The sequence below is a fragment of the Salvelinus sp. IW2-2015 genome, linkage group LG20 (genome assembly GCF_002910315.2).
Source record: "Salvelinus sp. IW2-2015 linkage group LG20, ASM291031v2, whole genome shotgun sequence".
Classification (NCBI taxonomy): domain Eukaryota; kingdom Metazoa; phylum Chordata; class Actinopteri; order Salmoniformes; family Salmonidae; genus Salvelinus; species Salvelinus sp. IW2-2015.
The window spans coordinates 55331841-55359836 of NC_036860.1; the positions used below are offsets into that span (position 1 = coordinate 55331841).

The 27996-nt window shown below is 43.2% G+C and overlaps 3 protein-coding genes and 1 pseudogene across 6 annotated transcripts in view; 2 read left to right on the top strand and 2 right to left on the bottom strand.

Annotated features, from left to right (window-relative positions):
* The window catches only part of LOC111980971 (forkhead box protein N4-like), a 24106-nt gene extending 13481 nt beyond the window's left edge, over window positions 1-10625 (bottom strand). Inside the window, exons 1-2 of the mRNA XM_070449508.1 lie at window positions 10540-10625; window positions 10257-10394 (exon numbers count right to left, since the gene is read on the bottom strand). The gene's annotated coding sequence lies outside the window, so the exon portion shown is untranslated. The remainder of the gene's footprint in view (window positions 1-10256; window positions 10395-10539) is intronic.
* On the bottom strand, window positions 1743-19693 carry LOC111980972 (BTB/POZ domain-containing adapter for CUL3-mediated RhoA degradation protein 3). Of its 4 annotated transcripts, none has more exons than XM_024012070.2 (8): window positions 18916-19291; window positions 16567-16780; window positions 16153-16322; window positions 15927-16013; window positions 15756-15808; window positions 14811-15006; window positions 14453-14667; window positions 1743-1915 (listed from the first exon to the last, which is right to left on the bottom strand). In XM_024012070.2, exons 2-8 carry the CDS (start codon window positions 16772-16774, stop codon window positions 1810-1812), a joined length of 1035 nt encoding a protein of 344 aa, XP_023867838.1. In that variant the 5' UTR covers window positions 16775-16780; window positions 18916-19291; the 3' UTR covers window positions 1743-1809. The 4 variants fall into 4 exon arrangements, 3 of the variants coding, with proteins under 3 accessions (XP_023867838.1, XP_070305610.1, XP_023867836.1); XM_070449509.1 differs by lacking the exon at window positions 18916-19291 and adding an exon at window positions 16966-18774; XM_024012068.2 differs by lacking the exon at window positions 18916-19291 and adding an exon at window positions 19313-19693 and having other exon boundaries at window positions 1744-1915.
* LOC111980463 (unconventional myosin-Ic-like) lies at window positions 4511-11381 on the top strand (annotated as a pseudogene).
* A 486-nt stretch (window positions 19694-20179) lies between the features above and the next one.
* Window positions 20180-27996, top strand: part of cry5 (cryptochrome circadian regulator 5) — a 27669-nt gene continuing 19852 nt past the window's right edge. The window contains exon 1 of the mRNA XM_070449506.1: window positions 20180-20411. The gene's annotated coding sequence lies outside the window, so the exon portion shown is untranslated. The remainder of the gene's footprint in view (window positions 20412-27996) is intronic.

Below are 27996 nucleotides of genomic sequence, written 5' to 3' on the forward strand. Positions count from 1 at the left end.
TCGCAATGTACTCAAGCATTAAAGGGATTACTCAGCAAAGCTGAAAGGTACAAGCAAAAAAAAAAAAAAAGCAAATAAAATACAAATCAGGCATACAAATGATGCCAGCTAACCACATAATAACAAATAAAAGCTTCAGCATCAATTATCATCCCAAGCATAGCATAGACTAGCGTAGCAAGCTCACAAATGTAACAGGCAAATGTCTTCAGCAGTCTCAGCATGCGTGTACCAACGTGTCCAAGCTCATGAACTCAGACATAGACAGAACCAGACAAACAACGCACCACCAGAAAAGTAACATACTAACACCAATGGAAAACTTCACCCACGAAATCCGCTGACACACCCCAGAGAATACACTGCCAGCTGTCAGAGACACATTGAAAGATACAGAGACAAGGAAATCAGCAAGTGTGACAATGGTATAACGGGTGTCAAAGGGACAAACCCTCGTCGAGTCGACCAAGGCTAAAGAAAAGCCAGAAATGAGAGTTCCTCAGTGCTAGAACAGCTCCAGGACAAGTCCCTCTTTACTGCAACGTACGATAGTTCTATAGTTGTTGATCCATTACAAGACAGATCAACCATACTCACATGGCTTTGGAGATGAGTGAGAGTAAATTACTGCTTTTGTTGTTTTATGTGTCTGTGGCTTTCCCTCGTTTGAATTATGAACGGCATATTTGGAAAAGTTGCAAAGACAAAAATAACTGTATCCCCAATAGTTATTTATTATTTGTTGTCATTGAGCAGACCCTCAGAGTGACTTACAGGAGCAATTAGCGTAGTATGCCTCTCACCACTATTGAAGAACCACCACCTTTAACTCAAACCTTCCCAAGCTTGATAAAAAAAATATCTAATACAGTGGTAAAATACATACTGTTTATGGTACTGTTTTCTACCACATTATAGTATGCTGTACTTGATCTCTACAATTGAAGCTATAAAAAGGAACCATTGTAGGATGAGATACAGAACCGTGACTCTCAGGTTTCTCTGGACACCTGGAGCCCCCWAAACATGTGTGTGTTGCCATGGGTGATGTGATGTGTGGTGTCAGTCTGTGGCCCATGAGGAGTGCTCTCTTTCAGGAGCCTAACGSCCACTTTGTGACAGAGTAACAGGATCCTGTCCCAAAGTGGAGAGCCTGGGACAATGGGCTGGCCTCTGGGGTGATGGCCGCTTGGTCAGATAGGCTTTCCTGTTCCGCTTTAGCCTGCCATTAAATATAGGTGTGTTGTTGTTCATTTTCCACCTTTGCTAGTGTCATCCCTCTCTACCCACATCTATTTCTCTCCAAATATCTCTCTCTATCCCTCTTTCTCTCCATCCCCCCTCTCTCTCTCCACCCTCTCACTCCAAATCCCTCTCTCTCTATATACTTCTCCACATCCCTGTCTCTCTACATCCCTGTCTCTCTACATCCCTGTCTCTCTACATCCCTGTCTCTCTACATCCCTGTCTCTCTACATCCCTGTCTCTCTCCATTCTTTGTGTGAGTTATCACCTGTTTCAGACTTTTTGAAAAGATGTCACTCTCGCCTGTTTGCCATTACCATTAGGTACCATTAATGTGTATCATTTAATGGTCCTTCCGTTTTCAGCAATTAAGAGTGTGTCAAACAAGTGCAAAGATAAACTTTATTTCACACAAGCATGTACGCGCGTACTCGCGCACAGAGCGAGAGAATGGAATTTCAAGACATTTTCACGTTCAATGTGGATAAGAAGGGTCCAGTTCCCTTGTTTATGTTAAGGAAGGGAGAAAGGGAGGTTTGAACCCCATCGCCTCCTTCTGTTTTGTCAGATTGATTCTGACATCTCAAATGGGGCGCCTTCAGTGATGTTGTTCACCTGTCTCATTGGTTTAACATGATGCTGGGCTGGGAGGAGATCGGAGGGAGGGATTCTGGAGGGGAGGAGAGTGCAAAATAAATAGTAGCTCAAAGGTGGGAGAAATCAACCCCCCACCTCTTCCACATCCCTAACCCAGTTACCCACATTCCTTGAGGAACGGAATAACAATTCAGTAGTAATGAAATCAGAAGACTAAAAAATATGTTCTATTGTTTTGTTCCTCATGATAACTATAGGTGTCATAGCTCAGCAAGTTTGAGACCATTACTTCTCCTTATAGTCTGTTCCTTGACATATAAATACTTGATTTTGGGGTTCACATATTAGAAGAATACACCCCCCCATCACCCAACCGTCACCCAAACCCCCTGTTGTGCTTTCTCTTGCTCTGTCGTTCCCCTCAGCATTACCCTGCTTGCAGTAAATAGGCCAAAACTCTTTTGTGTTTTGACTGCTGAGTGTGAAATTGACTGTGACGTTGAATGTTTTCTAATGAATAATTACTGAATAGACATACTGGCTGAATGTGTGAACTGGATTGTAGACTGCTCTTTAAAAAGGTTTCCACCTTCTTATTCACATGACCAAAAATGCTTTTCACATACAARATGGATTGGAGGGGCATCTTTTAATGGATGTTTTCCCAACATTACAGAAAATTGAAAAAGCCTTTCTTGCAGTTCAGGGGAAAAAGTACTATAGAATTGAATAAAAKAGGTTTTCAGTGTTGCAGAGCTGGCAACCATGTAAGATGTGACAGGTTGCTGTGCCAGGTAGAGGGTGGGAGAATGGGGGTTGGAAGAGGAAGGTTTTTTTTTTTCTTAGAGTGGTGGATTGAAAATGTTTTTTGCACTTCTCTGCCCCCATGTGTTCTCAGAAACACCTCCTGGAGGGCTCGTGTTTTAGGCAGCTTTAGACTTCTGTGTCTTCTGGTAGCATGGTGGAGGTCTGGGTGTGAGCCTTCGGACCATGAGCTTTCAAATCATGCCCCTACGTTTACCACACAGCTCCTATAGTAAACTATTCACTGTAGCTCAGAAGATACACATATAAACTCAGCAAAAAAAGAAACGTTCAGGACCCTGTCTTTCAAAGATAATTTGTAAAAATCCAAATAGCTTCACAGATCTTCACTGTAAAGGGTTTAAACACTGTTTCCCATGCTTGTTCAAGRAACCATAAACAATTAATGAACATGCATCTGTGGAACGGTCGTTAATTGCCTACCGTCTGTAAGCTGTTAGTGTCTTAAGGTCACAGTTATGAAAACTTAGGACACTAAAGAGGCCTTTCTACTGACTCTGAAAAACACCAAAAGAAAGATGCCCAGGGTCCCTGCTCATCTGCGTGAACGTGCCTTAGGCATGCTGCAAGGTGGCATGAGGACTGCAGATGTGGCTAGGGCAATAAATTGCAATGTCTGTACTGTGAGACGCTAAGACAGTGCTACAGGGAGACAGGACGGACAATCGATCGTCCTCGCAGTGGCAGACCACGTGTAACAACACCTGCACAGGAATCAGGTACACCGAACATCACTCCTGCGGGACAAGTACAGGCATGGCAACAACAAAACGTCCAAGTTACCACCAGGAACGCACAATCCCTCCATCAGTGCTCAAACTGTCCGCCAATAGGCTGAGAGAGGCTGGACTGAGGCTTGTAGGCCTGTTGTAAGGCAGGTTCCTTACCAGACTCACCGTAACAACGTCGCCCTATGGGCACAAACTCACCGTCGCGACCAGACAGGGACGACAAAAGTTGCTCTTCACTGACTAGTTGTGGTTTTTCCACCAGGGGTGATGGTTGATTTGTGTTTATCACAAAGGAATGAGCGTTACACCGAGGCCTGTACTTCTAGAGCGGGATCGATTTGGAGGTGGAGGGTCCGTCATGTTCTGGGGCGGTTGTCACAGATCATCGGAAGCTTGTTTTCATTACAGGCAATTCTCAACGCGTGCGTTACAGGAAGACATCCTCCTCCCTCATGTTGCGTACCCTTCCTGCAGGCTCATCCTGACATGACCCTCCGCATGACAATGCCACCAGCCATACTGCTCGTTCTGTGTGTGATTTCCCTGCAAGGACAGGAATGTCATTGTTCTGCCATGGTCAGCGAAGAAGCCTGGATCTCATCGTCATTTAGACGCTGGGACCTGTTGGATCGGCGGTGAGGCAGGCCCATTCCCCCCAGAAATGTCCGGGAACTTGGTGGAAGAGTGGGGTAACATCTCACAGCAAGAACTGGCAAATCTGGTGTAGTCCATGAGGAGGAGATGCACTGCAGTACTTAATGCAGCTGGTGGCCACACCAGATACTGACTGTTACTGTTATTCAATTTCTGTTAGTCACATGTCTGTGGAACTTGTTCAGTTCATGTCTCAGTTGTTGAATCTTATGTTCATACAAACATTTACACRTTAAGTTTGCTGAAAATAAACGCAGTTGACAGTGAGAGGACGTTTCTTTTTTTGCTGAGTTTAGCTCTGAGAGAGTACATATTTTTATCGGTTTAAGTAGATGACAAGTACATTAGAGTGTCTAGTTTGAGAAACAGACGCCTCACAAGTCCTTAACTGGCAGCTTCATTTAATCATACCAGCAAAACACCAGAATCAATGTCAACAGTGAAGAGGCGACTCCGGGATGCTGGCCTTCTACATTGGAAATACCAAAACCCTGAAGAATGACAACTCAARMCACTTTGGGAAGTACATGGACATTCAGTTTGATCACGTGGTAAGTGCCAAGAGGTTGAGCACAGAATTCCCATAGTAAAACATCAGAGGAACATTAAAACAAATCCGCACGTCAATGACTGTTCGATCTTTAATGGTCTGTCCTCCCCCTAGGGGGAAGCTGTTGGTGGCCACATCCTCAGTTATCTACTGGAGAARTCCCGGGTGGTGCATCAGAACCATGGAGAGAGACACTTCCACATCTTCTACCAGCTAGTGGAGGGAGGAGAGGAACTGTCAGTGCTACAGCTACCTGGTACAGGTGGGAGAGGTAACTTATCAATGCTACAGCTACCTGGTACAGGTGGGAGAGGAACTGTCAATGCTACAGCTACCTGGTACAGGTGGGAGAGGTAACTTATCAATGCTACAGCTACCTGGTACAGGTGGGAGAGGTAACTTATCAATGCTACAGCTACCTGGTACAGGTGAGGACCTTTACAATTGAACAGTATGAATATGTATAAAAGAGACGAACAATCAACGTTTCCATGGAGTGGGCCGGCATCATCAAGACAGTTATCTCCTGTCTCATCCAGGGGGAATGTGCCAAAGTCAGCTCAATCAATGACAAGAGTGACTGGAAGACGGTACGGAAAGCCCTCAGTGTCATAGAGTTCAGTGAGAGCAATATAGAGGTGAGTCCTAATCTCTCTATCATATCATTTATCATGAATTATCACTTATGACCAACCGRTATCTTCTCTGGCCGATGATGTAGAGCCTGTTTGCAATCATTGCTAGTGTACTTCACCTGGGAAATGTTAAGTTTGTGGCTGACACTCTGGGATACGCCACTCTCAACAGCAGTCYAGAGATACATTGGCTGTCCWAGGTGAGACATATTCTGACAGMAWACTACACACTAATGGACAGTCACTCAATTTAGCAGTACTTATACCACAGAAAACTGCCAGAGTACTCTCTATTTTCAGACATTATTACAACTTTTCATTCGCAATGAGAGTATTTGGTGATGTGTGATTGGTTGTTTTTCTATTGTGTAGTTGCTAGGYATTCCTGCACAGGTGATACAGGTTGGATTGACCCACAGGAAGGTTGAGGCAAGGTTAGAGGAGGTGAGGAAGATGCTACTGTTTTGCAGAGTTATTCATAAAACTTTACCACCACAGTAAAGCCAATCTCTGTGGTTTGTCTGCTGTTCTGGTCAGGTGCTCAGTCCCTTCACCATTGACCATGCAGTATATGCCAGGGACGCTCTAGCCAAAGCCATCTATGGCCGCACGTTCACCTGGCTGGTCAACGAGCTCAATGAATCTTTAGCAAACAAGGTGAGTGTCCCTCTTCAGTGCTCCACCAATGAGTGATAATGTCCCTAATACTAAATCTAACCAATTTAGACGCTGTTAACAGGTATAGGATATACAGTAAGTAGACATAGGAGGCTGACTGGTATTGTGCATCCATGTAGGATTGCTCCAGGAAGACAGTGATTGGTCTGCTGGACATCTATGGGTTTGAGGTGTTTAATGTGAACAGGTGAGGGGAGACACAGTTTGTCAGTTTTGGACAGTGAATTTTAGTGTCAGAGATTATGAGCCTAGTGACTTGACTGTTTCAGCTTTGAGCAGTTCTGCATCAACTACTGTATCGAGAAACTGCAGCTGCTCTTCATCCAGCTGACCCTGAAGTCAGAGCAGGAGTACGAGATGGAGGGGATTGAAGAAGATACTCCTCTTTTACTAAAATCTCAGATTGGCCTACACATCTTCAGATATAAAGCGTGTTTTGTATTGTTGTTTTTCAGTGGGTGCCAGTGCCATACTTCAACAACAAGATAATCTGTGACCTGGTGGAGGAGAAATTTAAAGGCATAATTTCAGTGCTAGTGAGTAGAGACCGACTGATGGTCAGACAGAAATGTAGTCAGGCAGACAATAGATTTGGATTGGTTGAGCTCTACACGTTCAGTCTCCTCTCTACTAGGATTAAGAGTGTCTACGTCCTGGGCGGGCAACAGGTAGCCTAGTGGTTAGAGCGTTGGACTAATAACCGAAAAGTTGCAAGATCGAACCCCCGAGCTGACAACTGTTATGGGATTTTTGTGAATAATGACTAATATATGTATACATTTGACTTAGAATTAAACAGAATGAGAACGCTACAGAATACTACTATGTTACTGTATGAATKAATYYTATTATAATCATAATGCTGAATGTAATGTGTTCCTTGTTAGAAAGAATGGGTTTATCTTCAGAGAGGCTTGAATGATGTGTCTACCCAGGGAGTGGAAAGACCTTGGGTTGGTGGCRGATTATTTAACAGGTGGCAGACAGTGATGAGAACGCTAACTATACTGCCATTGTATCCGAGAGGAGGATGGACATTAAAACCTATGACATCATCTTTATTATATAACCTGATGTAAATTGTAATATGATCAGTACTCTCGAGAATAAACGCTATTGATTGATTGATTTTAAGACTGGTTTCTGTACATTTAATGCTGATAAGTATCTTACAAATTCTTATGTATGGGCAGAGTGTTTTAATTGAATTGGTTGATAAACATATAGGAATTAAAATTCCTTTAACACAACGTAAAAATCTGTCATTCTGCCCCTGAACAAGGCAGTTAACCCACTGTTCCTAGGCCATCATTGAAAATAAGAATTTGTTCTTAACTGACTTGCCTGTAAAAATAAAAAATTACTTTTCTGGAGGAGATGGGCGATCACCCCCATTTTGTCACATCCACCCGTCTCACATAGAGCATTGTAACACATTCCTAACAAGACCCATTTTCCAATGCTGAGCTCAACAACTGACAGCTGAGGATGGAGGAGTCACGGTTTGCCTCTAACACCGGACTAGAACATCCTCTTCTCTCTCTGTCCACATCCTGCAGACACAAGCTGGCTGACCGAACGACCCGGAAGACTCTGGAACGAGGAGACTCCCGCCTCTTACACTACGCAGGGGAAGTCACATATTGTGTGGTCGGTGAGAGATGAGTTCCCCAACATCATAGCCCTTCCTCTCACACACACTTCATGCTCCCCACATTCCAGTAGCATTTATTAACCCAGTTTCTTGTCTCTCTGATATTATTTCAGTAAGCCTCCCAGGAGTCTCCACTACTTCTCATCACTTTTTCTCTCACTGTTAACAGCCTACTCTCCACTATACCTCTGTTTCTCCAGGATTCCTGGACAAAAATAACAATCTCCTGTACAGGAACATTAAAGAGGTGTGTCCAGGGCTCTCACTGGCACTGCTGCGGTCAGGAATCTGCTTCCTGCCGACTGCTATATTATTCATTGTTAAGCACACCTGTGAATTATAGAAGAGCTGATTGTTAAGCATTGCTTTGGGATAGACTGACATGACTGTTAAGGGGGAGGACTATGGGAGTGTTTGTTCTACTGCCTCTTGGCTTTGAAAAGACCGTTCTTCATCGTTCATCCTGCATATTTTACACTGCCTAAGTGTGCCAGAGTCTTAGTTGAGCTTAATTGTTGTTAAAATGTTGTAGTGTTGAACGATGCGTTGATGTTTATCYATTTGTTAACTGGGGGATGTTTCCACCTTTCCACTAGGTTATGCGTCAGTCTAAGAATGCCATCATCAAACACTGCTTTCCCACCACTGAGCCAGACAGCAAGAAGAGACCTGAAACAGTAAAGAGACTTTCTGATAACACGAGCCACCAAAGTSATCCGGTCTTGCCATGAGTTTCTATATTTATCATCATTGTCTGTCTTCTCAAGTGGCCACTCAGTTTAAGAGCAGCCTGACGGAGATGCTTATGTCTAAGGAGYCCTGGTACGTCCGCTGTATGAAGCCCAACGAAGGCAAGGAGCCAGGTGAGGCCTCATCACCTTAACTACCAACCACAGTCTACTAGTCTAAACYCAACACACATACATACTCAGTAGAGGCCATTACACCAAACAGAACCTGACCCATGCATGCCCTACAAAGTGTTACTTGGTACATTTATTCATAGTGCATGTAGCCTTGTGACCTCTCTCGCCTCCTGCAGGGCGCTTTGACGTGTTGGTGAGACACCAGGTGAAGTACCTGGGGCTGATGGAGCACCTGAGGGTCAGACGGGCTGGCTTCGCTTCCTGCTGGAGATATGAGATCTTCCTGCAGAGTCAACACAACCTGCACTTCACAGTTCTGTAGATAGTGTGCAGTTGCTCTCTGTCCAGCATAAACTGCTATGATACATAGCTGCATTAGTTTGTGGAACACTCTAGTGTTTCCTGTTGTCTCTGTCAGGTACAAGCCCCTGTGTTCAGACACCTGGCCTAGCTGGAAAGATACAGACGCAGAGGGTGTGGAGTGCCTGATCAAGCACCTGGGCTACAAGCCTGCGTAGTACAAGATGGGCAGGTGAGGTGGTCTCCAGGATTATGGGTTTGGGTTCACCTGGTAACACAGTCTGGCTGTTTCTCACTGGCTTGTCTTTCATTTATGATACAAAAGGACCAAGATCTTCATCTGTCACCTCAGAACTCTGCTCGCCACCGAAGATGCCTTTGAGGTCTGCAAGCATAAGCTGGGTGGGTACTGGCTCTAGCTTCTCAAACAACAGATCACAGACCAATCAATTCTGGAATTTGATTGTTAAATGGCATTKGATTGGGAAGAAGTCAGGTTTTACATGTAATTTCATGTTACAGCTACAAGGATCCAGGCAAAGTACAAAGGCTACATACAGCGTGAAGGGAGACTACATGAGACAGAGAGAAGCAGGTCTCTACTTTGACTTTCTTGGAAGTAGTATAATATGATATACAAGACTATGACTTAATCAGCTGTCTGGTTGTCTCATTAGCTACTAAGATTGAGACATGCTGGAGAAGCATGAAGGCCAGGAGAGAGAGGAAGAGAGCCTGGACTGTCAAGGTMATTAAGTAAGAGACAAAGATCAGAAGATATCTCAAAAGACAAAGGGTCAACATCTACCACAAATACTCCTCAAAATCAGTTGTACTTYGTAGGTTCATCAAGGGCTTCATGACCAGAAATCAGCCAGCCTGTGTTGACAACGCAGACTACTTGGCGTTAGTCAGRCAAACCTACCTCACACGGCTCAAGGAGAATCTACCTAAAACAGTTCTGGACAAGAACACTTGGCTAACCCCTCCCCCCATTATGCAGTAAGTGAGTCTCAATAGGGAATTGACTGTGCTTTAATACTTTCTCTAAACTTATTTTACACACCTGTGTGTCATGGTATGAGTCAGAGGAGGATGGTGGGAGGAGCTATAGGAGGATGGGCTCATTGTAATGGAATAAATGGAACGATATCAAACACATGGAAAACACATCCGTTCCATTTATTTCATTCTAGCCATTACAATGAGCCCGCCCTCCTATAGTTTCTCCCACCAGTCTCCTCTGTAATGAGTATACTGTACACCCATTACATACATTTGTACTCGTAGGCCTCACAGATGTCGAGGAAACTCTACACCCAGCACATTTTACGGAAGTACGTACAAGGAATCACAGGTAGGCCTACCCTACAAGCCATTTAATGCAGGTTTGTACCCTATTTGACTATAGGGCTCACCTCAATCACACTATACATCTCAGTTGTGTTTGCTTACACCATTTCCAGTTACAAATCAAGGGATTGACCAGTTCCCTATTCAAAGGAAGAAAAGAGAACTTACCCTCACAATGTGTGCAGACCATTTGTGGACACCAGGATAAGTGAGGCTGAGACCTTGTGCTGATGAATGTGCCCAATTGTGCGCCTCTTACAGACAGCCACGGTGATAATGACCAGCATTTTTGACCAGTTGCCTTATCTGGTCAGGTGAGGAAGACATCCACATAAAAGCCTATCAGATGATTCGGCAAGAACGCATCAAGGTAAACAAATGGAGTTAAGTAAGCTATGTTAAAGTWWAAAAAAATATGTACCTTAAGGTCAAATTAAAGTAAGCTCCATACCTTCCCACAGTAGTGTTCCTGTGGTGAAATACGACAGGAATGGCTTCAGGCCTTGCTTCAGACAGCTGATCTACATTGGAACTGCGGGCTACCTGGTGGAGGAGGCCAAGATCAAACAGAGAGTGGAGTTCAACAACCTCAAAGGTTAGCACCACTGAGAGGAATAAAGCTGCCTAGGCGTGTGTGCATGTATCAAGTTTTGTTCTCGCAGTGTAATGCACTGTGTTCATTCAACCACTGKTCTAAGTATCTGGGCTGTGTGTTCTTCCAGGTGTGTCAGTCAGCAASCTGAGTGACAACTTCCTGATCCTCCATGTCCAATGTGAGGATATCAAGCAAAAGGTTGGCTGCGCAAATCGCTTATCATTGATGTGCACAAATGTATAYTTTTTTACTAAGCTTTTGCACATATTATTTTCAGAATGGAATAGTAGAACATTTGCATTTCTATTGTTGCATTGTCTATTTGCTCAGGGGGACCTGGTGCTGCAGTGTGACTACCTGTTTGAGGCCTTGACCAAGTTGTCTGCTGGCCAACAAGCAGCACTGTATAAAGTAGTCCAGGGCAGGTAAGACCAGTGTTCAACTCAAWACTACTGTAGTCTAAAGAAAATGCTAATTGTTGCCAAAATTGTATGCAATGTTATTTAATGTTGTGGTCGTTTGCAGTGTTAAGTTTGACATCCAGCCTGGCRGAGAGGGGATTGTTGACTTCGAGAGTGGCCAGGAGACCAATGATTTACAGAGCAAAGAATGGCCATCTGATGGTGGTGAGTATGAAACTGAAAGACTGTGTGGCCATTCAATTCTCAAATTCTCAAATAGGTTTTGTAAACTATTGATAAATAGTAGGCTACGACATGAACACTTCTCTTCTATTTACTCAGGAATCAACTCAAAGTCCTGTCCATTGATTAAAAATGAACTGGATCCCTTGATCCCTCCCAATAATCMAATTCTACAAGGTTTGAGGCATCTTGGGACTTATATCATAAATGAGAACCTGCATCCTCTCTAGAAGGGTTGGACATATTACCAAAACTCAAAAGAGCATTTCACAATCCCTTCATATTAACTGAAATCTCAACATAATGGTTCATACTGTGGAGAAAATACRGATGTTCCACTCTGACAAAAACTTCACCTGTTATTAAGCTACACATCACATACATGGGCTCAGTTGTGATTACTATATTAGGGCTCATTTGTAAAATATGGTTCGTTTTTTGGGATATTTTCACTAGATTTTATAGAGATAAACAATATGGTTAAAATAGATTTTGAAGCAATAGGCTGTGTCATCATTTGTATACTTTCTCACAAAGATGTACCATATTTACATTAAAACCAACTAATGTATTCATAAAAATCTTTATTGTAAGAAATGTGTTAAATACAGTGCAAAAAACAATAATTTCCCAGGTAAGTGTGTAAAATTGTGACATCATTTGCTGTCTGGATGTGCTTGGTTTCATTTCTTGCCATCGGTCTTCCAAACAAGTTGTCTTGTAACGTCGCCCTCAAAGAATTCTTGTAACAGGAAGCAATAACATCCATTTAATTACACATCCAGCATCTCAAAGGTTCTTTAGGATGCCAAAAAATCATTAATCCATGACTACAGTATAAAAGGTGGATGTATTCACACCACTTACAATTCAGGGGTGGGTTGTAACATATTGCTCTGGGGTAAAGTTCCCCTAGGCAAATATCTAGGGTCAGCTTCCCAACCCTTATCCATTAGTGGGGGAAATAGAAAACTGACCCAAGATCAGCATCTAGGGGTAACTTCAACAACTTAGCACACGTTCAGTGTCTTTGTACACAACACCCTCTGCTGGATGAAATGAGTACATACAGAAAATAGAAGCACCAAATTTCTAAAACATGATAAAATGCAGTTTGCATATTTGAAAAATTAAAGGAGCCGTACACTCTAGGAGCTCAGATTCAATAACCTAATATCCAACGTTTGGACAGACAATGTTCTACTCCGCTAGCCAGCACCTCGTCTAAATAGGTAAGTTTCTTTCGCATCTAGATACAGTTTGCATATATCACCAATTCAAGATAATTCATATATTTGTCCTTGACTCCAACCCCATTCGATGCATTGAACCGCTGTGGGTGGAGCAATGTCTACATAAGGGTGTAAATTAAAAAACACTCACAAAAGCTCTGACAAAGGGCCTTGCGGACAATACATAAACCTTAATAAAGAACAGTCACACTAGCAAGACAGCGTGCAGGTTTCTTTTTTCTCTCAGAAAACATCTCTAAAAACTGAAGTGGTAGGAAAAGGTATTGTTACACAGTGTATTACTATAATCACTGAAACACAATTGACCTGAACTAGCTASTCTGTGACAATACATGAACTTCCAAGCAATGTTGTAGTGACACTATAAAGTAAATCAGATTGTARGCTGCACTTACACCCACAGACTTAAGGCACCAGATCTCCTACTGGACACGTAACATGTCAACATTCATACAAAGATGAGACATACAAAACATATGGAAATACAGGGGGTCAAATAAGTCTTCTTTGACCACTGATAAAAATAACAGCTCTTATGGAGGGWTTAGAAAAGACTGATACAGCCATTTGGGACAACACACAAACTGTAACACCCAAACCATGCTCTACTTAAGCAATAAGGCATGAGGGGGTGTGGTGTATGGCCATATACCACAAACCTCTGAGGTGCCTTATTGCTATTATAAACTGGCTGCCAACGTAATTAGAGTAGTAAAAATAAATGTTTTGTCATACTCGTGGTATACGGTCTGATATACCATGGYTGTCAGCCAATCAGCATTCAGGGCTCGAACCACCCAGTTTATAATCATGATTAGAGACTGGCAAAAGTTTATAAGTGGCTGTGATGCAGAAGCACAGAGGTCACTTGTGGTCAATGTCAAGGATGTGAGGTTACTTGTGGGTATTGTGTGATTGCACTTGTTCTCTGTCAGTGATGGGTAATAGTCACTGCGGATACTGACAATGTTGGTTGGCTGGTATAGTTACTGGTGGTTGATCAATGTGTTTGGCTTATGGTGCTGATAATGTTGGTTGGCTGGTATAGTTACTGGTGCTGATAATGTTGGTTGGCTTACTGGTGGTGATAATGTTGGTTGGCTGGTATAGTTACTGGTGGTAATAATGTTAGTTGGTTGGTGTCAGGATTCACCTAGCGGTCATGATTTGGGGCTGTACACATGTTTGATGTATTAGAATAATTGTTTATGCTTATGTTATATTAATAGAAGGGGAGGGGTTATAAGACCCCTCCCTCTTTACATTTATAGGGTCCTAGACTATAGATTAACAATATATATATTCATTATATAGTTTAGAATTGTTCCACGGTTGTTTTCTTTGTCTGTCTGTGTGTGACTGAGACAGAACTCTGCAGGGGAGTGTGGGAGATAAGAGACTAGTTAAACATTCCACAATAAATCAGCTTTGGGGAGTGGACGTTTACTGCTAAGTTTAAGATACCACTAAAAGCCATTGTTTATATAGGGTTTTGGTCTCAGGAGTAAAAAGGTAATGACGTAGTCAGTGACATCACTAAGGCGGGACTTCAATTTAATAAAACAACTTGAGACCTTTTGTTYGATGCAGAACTTACTCAGAAACATGCGTGCTATRTTCCTGTTTGTAAACTTCTGTCTGCAATTGCATTAATAAAGGTTTTTGAATGATTTAATTGAAAATATTATCATAATGCTAATTTCACCAATGAACCAATGATTGACAAGGAAAGACATAAGGAACGAAACCCAACACTGGTATAGTTACTGGTGGTGATAATGCTGGTTGTCTGGTATAGTTACTGGTGGTGATAATGTTGGTTGTCTGGTATAGTTACTGGTGGTGATAATGTTGGTTGGCTGGTATAGTTACTGGTGGTGGTGGGTGCGGTCATCAGGGCGTTTGATGTGAATGCGTCGCACCCTCTCGATGAGTTCCCGTTCCTCGTCCTCATCCAGGTGATGGGATCGGCCAGCAGCGCCCCCTGTAGCCTCCAGTAGAGCGTTGTCTGGACCACGCCCGTCCTGAGACTCATACAGCAGGATGTTAAGTGTCTCCTCATAGATACGAGCCTCTGGGAACTCCACCTGAGGAAAGACTATACTGCTTAGACCACTCTAGGTACAAATACAAGGCTACTCACTAACAGGAGACTAGTCTATGCTTTTGCCAGAGCAAGCAACATTCATATCATACATTTTCTGTGCTCTTGCTGTGGGAAACCAATTACCTTTGTTTGCTTCTTCTCTGTGGCGTAGACTATGGAGGTACAGCACACCTCAGCGATCTTACGGCCCTGCCCATAGAATGACCAGCAGCAGATCTCATCCCCGATCACGTCCTTGATGAAGAGCACACGGCCGTTGAACCGCAGAGAGAGCTTGTCAAACAGCTCTATGTTTTTCAGCATGTTGTCATCGGAGTTGCTGTGAAAAGGTAATGACAYCAGATGTTAATGTATGGTTGTCAATTGGTTTAAATCGCTATACACGACTGCTCTGGGGGTTGATCACTTACATCTCGTGGTCTTGACTCTGATTTTCAGAATTGGGATGAAAAGTTTATCTTGGATCATAGCTAGCTAACATTAGCTGTCTGGATTCATATAATGCGGCCCCGGCTTAATTGTTTCATCTGTCGGGAAGAATTACAACAAGTACCGCATGCTGTGTCTAGAGATGGCAGAAGAGGCTCAGGGACTGTTCTTAACCACTGCCAAGATGTGGTGGCTTTTCGTGCTCTTTTCAGCAGCTGTGGCAKCACCCAGGTGGGTGCTACATGTTCCTCAATGGAGGACTGGGTCCTATGGAGGATCTGACCGTCGGAGAAGCAAATGTGGTGCACTGATGAAGAGCTCCGGGCCCGTTTGTCAGACTGTCTTTGGTACAGCCAGTGAGAAACATCGATGCCCCCTCTGCTGAAGCTACACTGTCTTTCCAATCCAAAGTACCTCAACTCCCAGCCTTTCAGCCAAAGCCAAATAGAGACATTTCATCTACATTAATTTGTTTGTTTCACTTTTTATGCACTTTGATATTATTTTCTGTAATGAAAAGTGCTATTCAAGTTAAATAAATGATAATTGATACAATCCCCTTCACACATACATTTAAGAAACACAGTGATGTGCTCATTATAAGTATTTTCCCACAATCATATGCAATGTTTAGCTTACCTGGTGTAAGAGTACTTGTTGTTGCTCCTGTTGTATAACAGCTTGACTGTGGGCTGTAATACAAAATTAAAAGGCACAGAGGTAGTCAGTGTTGAGAAACAAACAGAATACAATATTGTGACATGTCTGTCTAATCATACATGTAAATTGTGATATATATATTTATTTTACCTTGTTGGAGGTAGATATGAGTCTCTGTTCTTCCTTTGATGAAGTGACCAAGGGCACTTTACAGAAGGGCTCATACATATCTTTGTTCTGAACGCATGGAGGAAAACAGGACACAAATCATTCAATGACAGCATGATGGGCCACAAGCACACAGAGAAGGAGAGACACCAAGAGAGAGATTAATTACAGGTAAGTGTTTACAGTATGTTAAGGTGATACACAATACCTGTAAGGCAGCATGACACTCGTCAGCTAACCCCTGCACCAGGTAATACTTGGCCTCTGCCAGGAGCTCTTCCACCTCTCTCCGGATCTCAGGCAGAGGTACAGCACCGTCACGCAGGTAGTTCAGAATGGTCCCAAAGTGCTTCCCACACCTGTCAAGAAGGATCCAGCCTGCAGCAGAGGACAGGGCTCATTACATTGAGAAGTGGCAGAGACAACAGAGTGACGATAGTAGACTGTGCGTGTGCGTCTTCATATAGCGCCATCTCAGAAGACATGATGGGAGGCATGCAAGGRCAGCTAGCCTGGGAGAATCGTATCCTATGCAGCATGAAGGAACAGGAGTGTCAAGACCTGGCAGTGGACAAAGGTTTGGGAAACCCTGGGTGCAGTCAACCCATGTCATCATMAATACCTTCGCTGTCTGTGAGGACCTCCATCCTACCGCTGAACATGGCCTTGAGCATGGTGTCCTGCTTGGTGAGGGTCTGCATGGTGGTGTAGTAGAGCGCCCCGCCCACGTTCAGCTTCACATACTTCGAGCTGGGGCAGGAGCCCTTGAATGAGGTGGTACGGGTTGTAGCCGCAGGCAACGCCGAGCTCACCGCACTTACTCCTGACATCTCTTCCTGTGAGTCAAAACAGTCCAAATTTAAGTCATTAACTACAATGATGGACTTCACAGCTGATATCAATCAGGCACCCCAAATAAATTGCAAGTATTGCTTTCTGTGTTTAACTAACGTTAGTAGTTAGATTCCGCTAGCTAGCTAGTTAACATGAAACTGCCATAAGCAAACAAGAAAACGCTCACCCAGAGGCGGCGCTCCTAGTAGCCGAGGACTTTAATGCAGGGAAACTTAAATCAGTTTTACCAAATTTCTATCAGCATGTTAAATGTGCAACCAGAGGGAAAAGAACCCCAGACCACCTATACTCCACACACAAAGATGCATACAAAGCTCTCCCTCGCCCTCCATTTGGCAAATCTGACCATAAATCCTCCTTATTCCTGTCTACAAGCAAAAATTAAAGCAGGAAGCACCCGTGACTAGATCAACAAAAAAAGTGGTCAGATGAAGCAGATGCTAAGCTACATGACTGTTTTGYTAGCACAGACTGAAATATGTCCCGGGATTCCTCCACTTGCATTGAGGACACCACATCTGTCATTGGCTTCATCAATAAGTGCATCGATGACGTYGTCCCCACAGTGACCGTACGTACATACCCCAACCAGAAGCCATGGATTACAGRCAGCATCCACACTGAGCTAAAGGCTAGAGCTGCCGCTTTCAAGGAGCAGGACTCTAACCCGGAAGCTTATAAGACATCCCGCTATGCCCTCTGACAAACCATTAAACAGGCAAAGCGTCAATACAGGACTAAGATCGAGTTGTAGTACACCGGCTCTGRCGCTCGTCGGATGTGGCAGGGTCTGCAAACCATTACAGACTACAAAAGGGAAGCACAAYCGAGAGCTGCCCAGTGACACGACACGAGTGTGATCACGCTCTCCACAGCCGATGTGAGTAAGACCTTTAGACAGGTCAACATTCACAAGGCCGCAGGGCCAGACGGATTATCAGGATGTGTACTGCGAGCATGCGCTGACCAACTAGCAAGTGTCTTCACTGACATTTTCAACCTCTCCCTGTCCGAGTGTGTAATACCAACATGTTTTAAGCAGACCACCATAGTGCCTTGTCCAASCACACCATGACAGTCGTGAAGCGGGCAMRACAAAACCTATTCCCCCTCAGGAGACTGAAAATATTGGGCATGGGTCCTCAGATCCTCAAAAGGTTCTACAGCTGCACCATCGAGAGCATCCTGACTTGTTGCATCACTGCCTGGTATGGCAACTGCTCGGCCTCCGACCGCAAGGCACTATGGAGCGTAGTGCGAACGGCCCAGTACATCACTGGGGCCAAGCTTCCTGCCATCCAGGACCTCTATACCAGGCRGTGTCAGAGGAAGGCCCTAATAATTGTCAAAGMCTCCACCACCCTAGTCATAGACTGTTCTCTCTGCTACCACACGGCAAGCAGTACCGGAGCACTAAGTCTAGGTCCAAGAGGCTTCTAAACAGCTTCTACCCCCAAGCCATAAGACTCCTGAACATCTAGTCAAAGGGCTACCCAGACTATTTGCATTGACCCCCCTCCCCACACCACTGCCAACTCTCTGTTGTCATCTATGCGTAGTCACTTTAATTAACTCTACCTACATGCACATACTACTTCAACTAACCAGCACCCCCCCCTGTATATATTGTTATTTTTTACTGCTGCTCTTTAATTACTTGTTACTTTTATCTCTTATTCATATCCGTATTTTTTGAAACTGCACTGTTGGTTAGGGGCTCATAAGTAAGCATTTCACTGGAAGGTCTACTACACCTGTTGTATTCGGCGCAGGTGACTAATACAATTTGATTTGGAACTTTTGATGACAGGATAGCAGGTTAGACTTCAAAACCCATACATATGGGTGCCATCATAACTAGTTAGCTAGTTTGTTTGAAACTATCAGTTTATAACAAGCCAAAAAATACAGAACAAACCCGGTTCTTAAACTAGGGTAAATAGTTAGCCAAAAATAATAATATATATGGGGCCAATGACAATATATATGGGGCCAATGACAAGTCTAACCTGCTAACGTTAGCTTGTCATCAAAAGTTCAAAGCCGTTTCATGTTAACTAACGTTAGCTAGCTAGCGGAATCTAACTACTAGTTAAACACAGAAAGCAATACTTACACTACAGCTACTGAATAGTTATCTAGCCATTTATCTGGATCTAACTTGTTAACTCTGGTCTAGCTAGCTGACTTCATGTGAATGCTAGCTAGCCTTGAAAGCTCATGTTTTAGGGACCTCCGCTAGCAAATCCATTGTTGTTTTAGCAAGACGGTTGGCTAGCTAGCTAACAGTTAGCTACACAGCTAGCTAGCTAAATTACGTCGTTACTATCTGTGGTTCCAGGTTGTCAAKAATTCCGCTAGACAAAAGCCTAGCTAGCTACATCCTGTAGATTAAACGTTACATAGCTATCTAGTCGTGTGTGTACTTTAACATTATCGTAATTGTCGAATCGCCCAGTTACTAGTTAACTAACGTCAGTTAGCCAGATAAAAAAAAAAAAAAAAAAACGTACCATAGGATCCTGTCAGTCAGCCTGGAAACACAAAGTTGGCTGGCTAGATCGTGTTACACACAGACTTCTATGGTAACGTTATATTGACGTTTGCACATTTTACTATTCGGGATGGAAACAGTTTTACCCAAAAACTGAACTACAAAAAAAAATACATATATATACGGATCATACAACTTTCTGTTAAAAATAAAAACGGATCTGAGATGGGAGGGCGGGCCGTCTTCCGTCGCCAGTAGCCTACCACTTCCAAGTCTTAAATAGTCCCAAAAACGTTTCTGCCGCAGTCACAATGATGTCCAGTTGTTTGACTTCTTTGAGACTGGAGCCGTACATTTTATAATTGTGCCAATGAACGCCACAAAATCTAGGCCTGTCAGAAAACATTTACTACANATAATTTCCCTCCAAAATGCAGTTTTGGAGCGAAATACAATAATAAATAGTAAAGATAGGCAGAGTAGGCTCTTTCAACAATGAGACCAACGACCACCTCATTGGCTAGGTTAGTAAGCTAGGTTAGCTAGCTAGCTAGCTAGCGCTAACTAGCCACATCTAGCACAAGCTCACTACTAAACTGACCTGGCAATCCTATTATCGTGGACACTTGTCTCCAAGCAGCATTTTTTTTGTGTTTATGTCCCTGTAGCTGTCAGCAGTTGTGTCAAAAAGACACGGTTTTGAAGATACTGCGAAAATTATTCTCTCCTCCATGTGTCCAACCGCATGYGACCATTTGCAAAAGGTACCTGCATCAGTATAGTTGCCTAGCTGCGCAAAATGTTATGCAGCAGTGATGCAAAAACACAGTCGGTGTGTTCGAAGCGTTAAATAGTCCCAAAAACGTTTCTTCCGCAGCCACAATGATGTTCAGTTGTTTGACTTCTTTGAGACTGGAGCCGTACATTTTATAATTGTGCCAATGAACGCCACAAAATCTAGGCCTGTCAGAAAACATTTACTACAGGCTCTACTACATCCACTACAATATCTTCACTAACGTCGCTTGTATTCTCAACTCTTTCAATTCCATCGGCATTCGATTGAACGCTCTAACAATCTCCTTCACCCTCTGGAATAGTGGAGGCTGCTCCTTGAGGTAACTCTCTGTGGTTCTAAATCAATARTTGTTTAGTGGTCTGAAAATGTCAGAAGCATTATCTTGTTTGACCATCCTGTAGGTCRTGTAACTGTCTGTTACATGCAATATGCATTGTGGACTGAACCGGACAGAGGTTGCTATCTAGTTTTGTGGCAAAACAAAGATGTGGTTGAATTTATTCTGCCACGGGCTTATTGTCTCGGCCTTAGGCCTATATATCACGGTCGCAGGGCATATCAATTAACATGATTTATAGAGCAAACACAATTATCGCAACACAGATAGTAATATGGCTTTTTTTCTGGCTGCCTCGGTGATCTTACCCACGCACCACTACTGCAGCAGTGCCTAAAAATTKAACAAAAAAGGGAATAGTCTAAAATTGGAGTGGAGGATACGTTTATAAATGATAATGAATCGTTTCTTGGTGGGATGCGTTTATTGGGTAATGATGCATATGTAGGAGACCCGTTTGAGGTGTTGGAAAATGTGAAGTATGCGCTGGGAAAAGTTGTCTATCAGAGTGACCAGGCGTGGTCTTATTTTGATTAATTATATTGCTGAAGAAAATAGGAATATTGCAGTGGGCATCACAAGAATCCGAACAACAGAAGTATTGTGCTTTGAACTTCGGRGCAGAGCACCCAYCAAAGGAGTCATTTCAGGAGTAACGACGGATGTTCAGGTTGAATACCTGAAGAGGATTCTTGTTGTGGTTGGTGCCCGGTGTCTGACACGCTGGGTGAATGGAGACAAATAAGTCTGTCTGCCCTGTTTTTTAAATTGTTATTATAAAGAGCACCTACCTACGCAAATATTGGTTATGTATGATACGCTGGTGTATAGAAGGACGATCGGTGTTGCAATTGTGGTGGGGATTATGTTCCTGGTGTGCCTTGTAATATTCCAGCACCATTTCAACTTCAACTTGTCAACATCATCAAATCACCTCTGCTTAGTTTAATAGTGACAACTAAAAGATACTGAAAACAATTTAGTCCAATCAACGTAAACTACATTTGATGTGGCTGTCCATGGCTTTCTGTGTGTGTGCATGCGTGTTGGTGCAAGTAGAAAAATACAGGAAGAAGACGGAGCAGAAGCACAGCAGTAGTGCCACATACATCTGCTGTTTGGATGCTGTTTGATGAGAGAGCAACTGGGGATGCAGCACAAAGGAATCCCTCAGTAGATGCCATAATGGAGGTCTGATCCTATTTGGAGTAGCCCCTCCTCCAAAGATCTGCAGATCCTCTGAGCTGGTGGAAGAACAAGGCCTCTGTCTATCCACTGCTTACTAATGTCATGACAGGGAGACTCTGCATAGTGGCCACATCCATTCCCTCTGAGAGGGTCTTCTCAAACAGGACAAATAATTACTGAGAGAAGAAACTGCATCAGCCCCTCGAAAGTGAGGCAGCTTGAATTTAATAATGCAAATCTCTCATAAAAGCAAAACATGGTAAGCATTGCTGTGTGCTGCTGATTATAACATGGCAATAAAGAAGAGAGAGAAAAGAGGGACCAGTTTAATGTTTTAAGTGGGATGCTGCAGCTCTGCACATTATTTATTTTTCTTTGGATATGGTGCAATATTCTATTATTATGTTGTTCAGATTGTATTCGTTTTGAATTGTTACATTTATATGCACTTTTTATATACATTAAAAAAGTTATACTTTAAATGCACATGTGTAATAGTATCCTTTAAAAAATAAAAATAAATTGTGTGATGCTGCAGTTTTGCAAATTTATTTATTTTTCTTTGATATGGTGCAATATTCTATTATTTGCTGTTCAGATTGTATTCGTTTGGAATGGTTAGATTTAATATGCACTTTGTTTATATACATTAAAAAGTAATACTTTAAATGCAAATGTTTAATAGCTTCTTTTTCATAAAACAAACCAATGCATTTTTAAATACATTGTGTTTAAGGTAGAGTATGATTTCATTAATAATTTTCATTAGAATTGTTTTAACACCAATCATAGTCAAACTATCGCAAACTGACTTGAAAAAATACACGAAAAAAAATAAGCGCCGTTTGGGAGCCAAAAGAGCCGTCTCTCTTTGGTGAGCTGAGCCAAACGAGCCGGCTCAATGAAAAGAGTCGGAATGCCCATCACGAATTGAATGGAGTGCAAGCATTTGGCCTCCCTTGATAAAAAGATACAAAATTAGCCAATCAGCCGTTGAGCTAAACTGAGCGAGCTCAACTGAATGGTCCTGGTGCACCAAAAAAATGGCAAAAGGAATCCCAGCTTGGATTTTGGCTTCACTCCTACCAAATCGCATTGAGAGCTATGTCATTAACAGAAACAACTTGAATTGTTGCATCTCAATTGTGTTGTCCTCCAGTGGCTGGCTGGCTAGCTAAAATGGGCCCTTTCCTAAATTAGCAATGGATGGAGATAGGGATTTGGACTTGTGGTTTACTTAATTTTCCGTACTGGCCAATATTATAATGGCGATTCTGAGCCATACATTAATTTCATACATTGTTCTGCCCCTGGCCTGAGATGATGGAAGTTCAAAATGTAGCTAGATGTAGAAGGCTAATGTTAACTAGCTAGCTAACGTCACCCATGGAAAGGAAGATAGGCTAGCAAGCAAGTATTTTAACAGGTAGCCTAGGACAACAAAAAATAAAAGCCTGTACTGTATGACAGAGTCAACATGAAAGAGAGGAGATGGCATTGACATTTCTTCTACAAGTGGGGTGAGGCAATATACACTGCTCAAAAAATAAAGGGAACACTAAAATAACACATCCTAGATCTGAATGAATGAAATATTCTTATTAAATACTTTTTCTTTACATAGTTGAATGTGCTGACAACAAAATACACAAAAATGATCAATGGAAATCAAATTTATCAACCCATGGAGGTCTGGATTTGGAGTCACACTCAAAATTAAAGTGGGAAACACACTACAGGCTGATCCAACTTTGATTGTAATGTCCTTAAAACAAGTCAAAATGAGCTCAGTAGTGTGTGTGGCCTCCACGTGCCTGTATGACCTCCCTCAACGCCTGGGCATGCCTCCTGATGAGGTGGCGGATGGTCTCCTGAGGGATCTCCTCCCAGACCTGGACTAAAGCATCCGCCAACTCCTGGACAGTCTGTGGTGCAACGTGGCGTTGGTGGATGGAGCGAGACATGATGTCCGATGTGCTCAATTGGATTCAGGTCTGAGGAACGGGCGGACCAGTCCATAGCATCAATGCTTCCTCTTGCAGAGAACTGCTGACACACTCCAGCCACATGAGGTCCTAGCATTGTCTTGCATTAGGAGACACCCAGGGCCAACCGCACCAGCATATGGTCTCACACAGGGGTCTGAGGATCTCATCTCGGTACCTAATGGCAGTCAGGCTACCTCTGGCGAGCACATGGAAGGCTGTGCGCCCCCCAAAGAAATGCCACCCCAACCATGACTGACCCACCGCCAACCGGTCATGCTGGAGGATGTTGCAGGCAGCAGAACGTTCTCCACGGCGTCCAGACTCTGTCACGTCTGTCACATGTTGCTCATGTGCTCAGTGTGAACCTGCTTTCAATCTGTGAAGAACAGTGGCGAAATTTGCCAATCTTGGTTCTCTGGCAAATGCCAAAACGTACTGCACGGTGTTGGGCTGTAAGCACAACCCCCACCTGTGGACGTCGGGCCCTCATACCACCCTAATGGAGTCTGTTTCTTGACCGTTTTGAGCAGACACATGCACATTTGTGGCCTGCTGGAGGTCATTTTTGCAGGCTCTGGCAGTGCTCCACCTGCTCCTCCTTGCACAAAGGGCGGAGGTAGCGGTCCTGCGTTGCTGGGTGTTTTGCCCTCCTACGGCCTCCTCCACGTCTCCTGATGTACTGCCTGTCTCCTGGTAGCGCCTCCATGCTCTGGACACTACGCTGACAGACACAGCAAACCTTCTTGCCACAGCTCGCATTGATGTGCCATCGATGAGCTGCACTACCTGAGCCACTTGTGTGGGTTGTAGACCTCCGTCTCATGCTACAACTAGTGTGAAAGCACCGCCAGCATTCAAAAGTGACCAAAAAACATCAGCCAGGAAGCATAGGACTGAGAAGTGGTCTGTGGTCACCACCTGCAGAACCACTCTTTAATTGGGGGTGTCTTGCTATTGCCTATAATTTCCACCTTTTGTCTATTCCATTTGCACAACAGCATGTGAAATTTATTGTCAATCAGTGTTGCTTCCTAAGTGGACAGTTTGATTTCACAGAAGTGTAATTGACTTGGAGTTACATTGTGTTGTTAAGTGGTCCCTTTATTGTTTTTGAAGCAGTGTATTTTTCTACTTGCACCAACACGCATGCACACACACAGAAAGCCATGGACAGCCACATCAAATGTAGTTTACGTTGATTGGACTAAATTGTTTCAGTATCTTTTAGTTGTCACTATTAAACTAAGCAGAGGTGATTTGATGATGTTGACAAGTTGAAAGTTGAAATGGTGCTGGAATATTACAAGGCACACCAGGAACATAATCCCCACCGATCGTCCTTCTGTACACCAGCGTATCATACATAACCAATATTTGCGTAGGTAGGTGCTCTTTATAATAACAATTTAAAAAACAGGGCAGACAGACTTATTTGTCTCCATTCACCCAGCGTGTCAGACACCGGGCACAACCACAACAAGAATCCTCTTCAGGTATTCAACCTGAACATCCGTCGTTACTCCTGAAATGACTCCTTTGGTGGGTGCTCTGCTCCGAAGTTCAAAGCACAATACTTCTGTTGTTCGGATTCTTGTTGATGCCCACTGCAATATTCCTATTTCTTCAGCAATATAATTAATCAAAATAAGACCAACGCCTGGTCACTCTGATAAGACAACTTTTCCCAGCGCATACTTCACATTTTCCAACACTCAAACGGGTCCTCCTACATATGCATCATTACCCAATAAACGCATCCCACCAGAAACGATTCATTATCATTTATAAACGTATCCTCCACTCAATTTTAGACTATTCCCTTTTTTGTTTAATTTTTTAGGCACTGCTGCAGTAGTGGTGCGTGGGTAGAGTCACCGAGGCAGCCAGAAAAAAACCATATTACTATCTGTGTTGCGATATTGTGTTTGCTCTATAAATCATGTTAATGATATGCCCTGCGACCGTGATATATAGGCCTAAGGCCGAGACAATAAGCCCGCGGCAGAATAAAATTCAACCACATCTTTGTTTTGCCACAAAACTAGATAGCAACCTCTGTCCGTTCAGTCCACAATGCATATTGCATGTATACAGACAGTTACACGACCTACAGGATGGTCAAACAAGATAATGCTTCTGACATTTTCAGACACACTAAACATTATTGATTTGAACCACAGAGATTACCTCAAGGAGCAGCCTCCACTATTCCAGAGGGTGAAGGAGATTGTTAGAGCGTTCAATCGAATGCCGATGGAATTGAAGAGTTGAGAATACAAGCGACGTTAGTGAAGATATTGTAGTGGATGTAGTAGAGCCTGTAGTAAAATGTTTTCTGACAGGCCTAGATTTGTGGCGTTCATTGGCACAATTATAAAATGTACGGCTCCAGTCTCAAAGAAGTCAAACAACTGGACATCATTGTGACTGCGGCAGAAACGTTTTTTGGGACTATTTAAGACTTGGAAGTGGTAGCTTACTGGCGACGGAAGACGGCCCGCCCTCCCATCTCAGATCCGTTTATTTTTAACAGAAAGTTGTATGATCCGTATATATATGTATTTTTTTTTTGTAGTTCAGTTTTTGGGTAAAACTGTTTCCATCCCGAATAGTAAAAATGTGCAAACGTCAATATAACGTTACCATAAGAAAAGTCTGTGTGTAACACGATCTAGCCAGCCAACTTGTGTTTCCAGGCTGACTGACAGGATCCTATGGTACGTTTTTTTTTTTTTTTTTTTTATCTGGCTACTGACGTTAGTTAACTAGTACCTGGGCGATTCGACAATTAAGATAATGTTAAAGTACACACACGACTAGATACCTATGTAACGTTTAATCTACAGGATGTAGCTAGCTAGGCTTTTGTCTAGCGGAATTCTTGACAACCTGGAACACAAGATAGTAACGACGTTAATTTAGCTAGCTAGCTGTGTAGCTAACTGTTAGCTAAGCTAGCCAACCGTCTTGCTAAAACAACAATGGATTTGCTAGCGGAGGTCCCCCCTAAACATGAGCTTTCAAGCTAGCTAGCATTCACATGAAGTCAGCTAGCTAGACCAGAGTTAGCAAGTTATGATCCAGATAATGGCTAGATATACTATTCAGTAGCTGTAGTGTAAGTATTGCTTCCTGTGTTTAACTAGTAGTTAGATTCCGCTAGCTAGCTAACGTTAGTTAACATGAAACGGCTTTGAACTTTTGATGACAAGCTAACGTTAGCAGGTTTAGACTTGTCATTGGCCCCATATATATATATTTTTGGCTAATATTTACCTCTGTTTAAGAACCGGGTTTGTTCTGTATTTTTTGGCTTGTTATAAACTGATAGTTTCAAACAAACTAGCTAGCTAGTTATGATGGCACCCATATGTATGGGTTTTTGAAGTCTTAAACCTGCTATCCTGTCATCAAAAGTTCCAAATCAAATTGTATTAGTCACCTGCGCCGATACAAACAGGTGTAGTAGACCTTCCAGTGAAATGCTTACTTATGAGCCCTAACACACAGTGCGTTTCAAAATACGGATATGAAATAAGGATAAAAAGTAACAAGTAATTAAAGAGGCAGCAGTAAAAAATAACAATATATACAGGGGGGGGTGCTGGTTAGTTGACAGTAGTATGTGCATGTAGGTAGAGTTAATTAAGTGACTACGCATAGATGACAACAGAGAGTTGGCAGGTGGTGTGGGGGGGGGGTCAATGCAATATAGTCCTGGGTAGCCCTTTGACTAGATGTTCAGGAGTCTTATGGCTTGGGGGTAGAAGCTGTTTAGAAGCCTCTTGGACCTAGACTTAGTGCTCCGGTACTGCTTGCCGTGTGAGCAAGAGAAAACAGTCTATGACTAGGGTGGTGGGAGGCTTTGACAATTATTAGGGCCTTCTCTGACACTGGCCTGGTATAGAGGTCCTGGATGGCAGGAAGCTTTGGCCCCAGTGATGTACTGGGCCGTTCGCACTACGCTCCATAGTGCCTTGCCGGTCGGAGGCCGAGCAGTTGCCATACAGGCAGTGATGCAACAAGTTCAGGATGCTCTCGATGGTGCAGCTGTAGAACCTTTTGAGGATCTGAAGGACCCATGCCCAATATTTTCAGTCTCCTGAGGGGAATAGGTTTTGTTTTGCCCGCTTCACGACTGGCATGGTGTGGTTTGGACAAGGCACTATGGTGGTCTGCTTAAAACATGTTTGTATTACACAATCGGACAGGAGAGGTTGAAATGTCAGTGAAGACCTTGCTAGTTGGTCAGCGCATGCTCGCAGTACACATCCTGATAATCCGTCTGGCCCTGCGGCTGTGATATGTTGACCTGTCTAAAGGGCTACTCACATCGGCTGTGGAGAGCGTGATCACACTCGTGTCGTGTCACTGGGCAGCTCTCGGTTGTG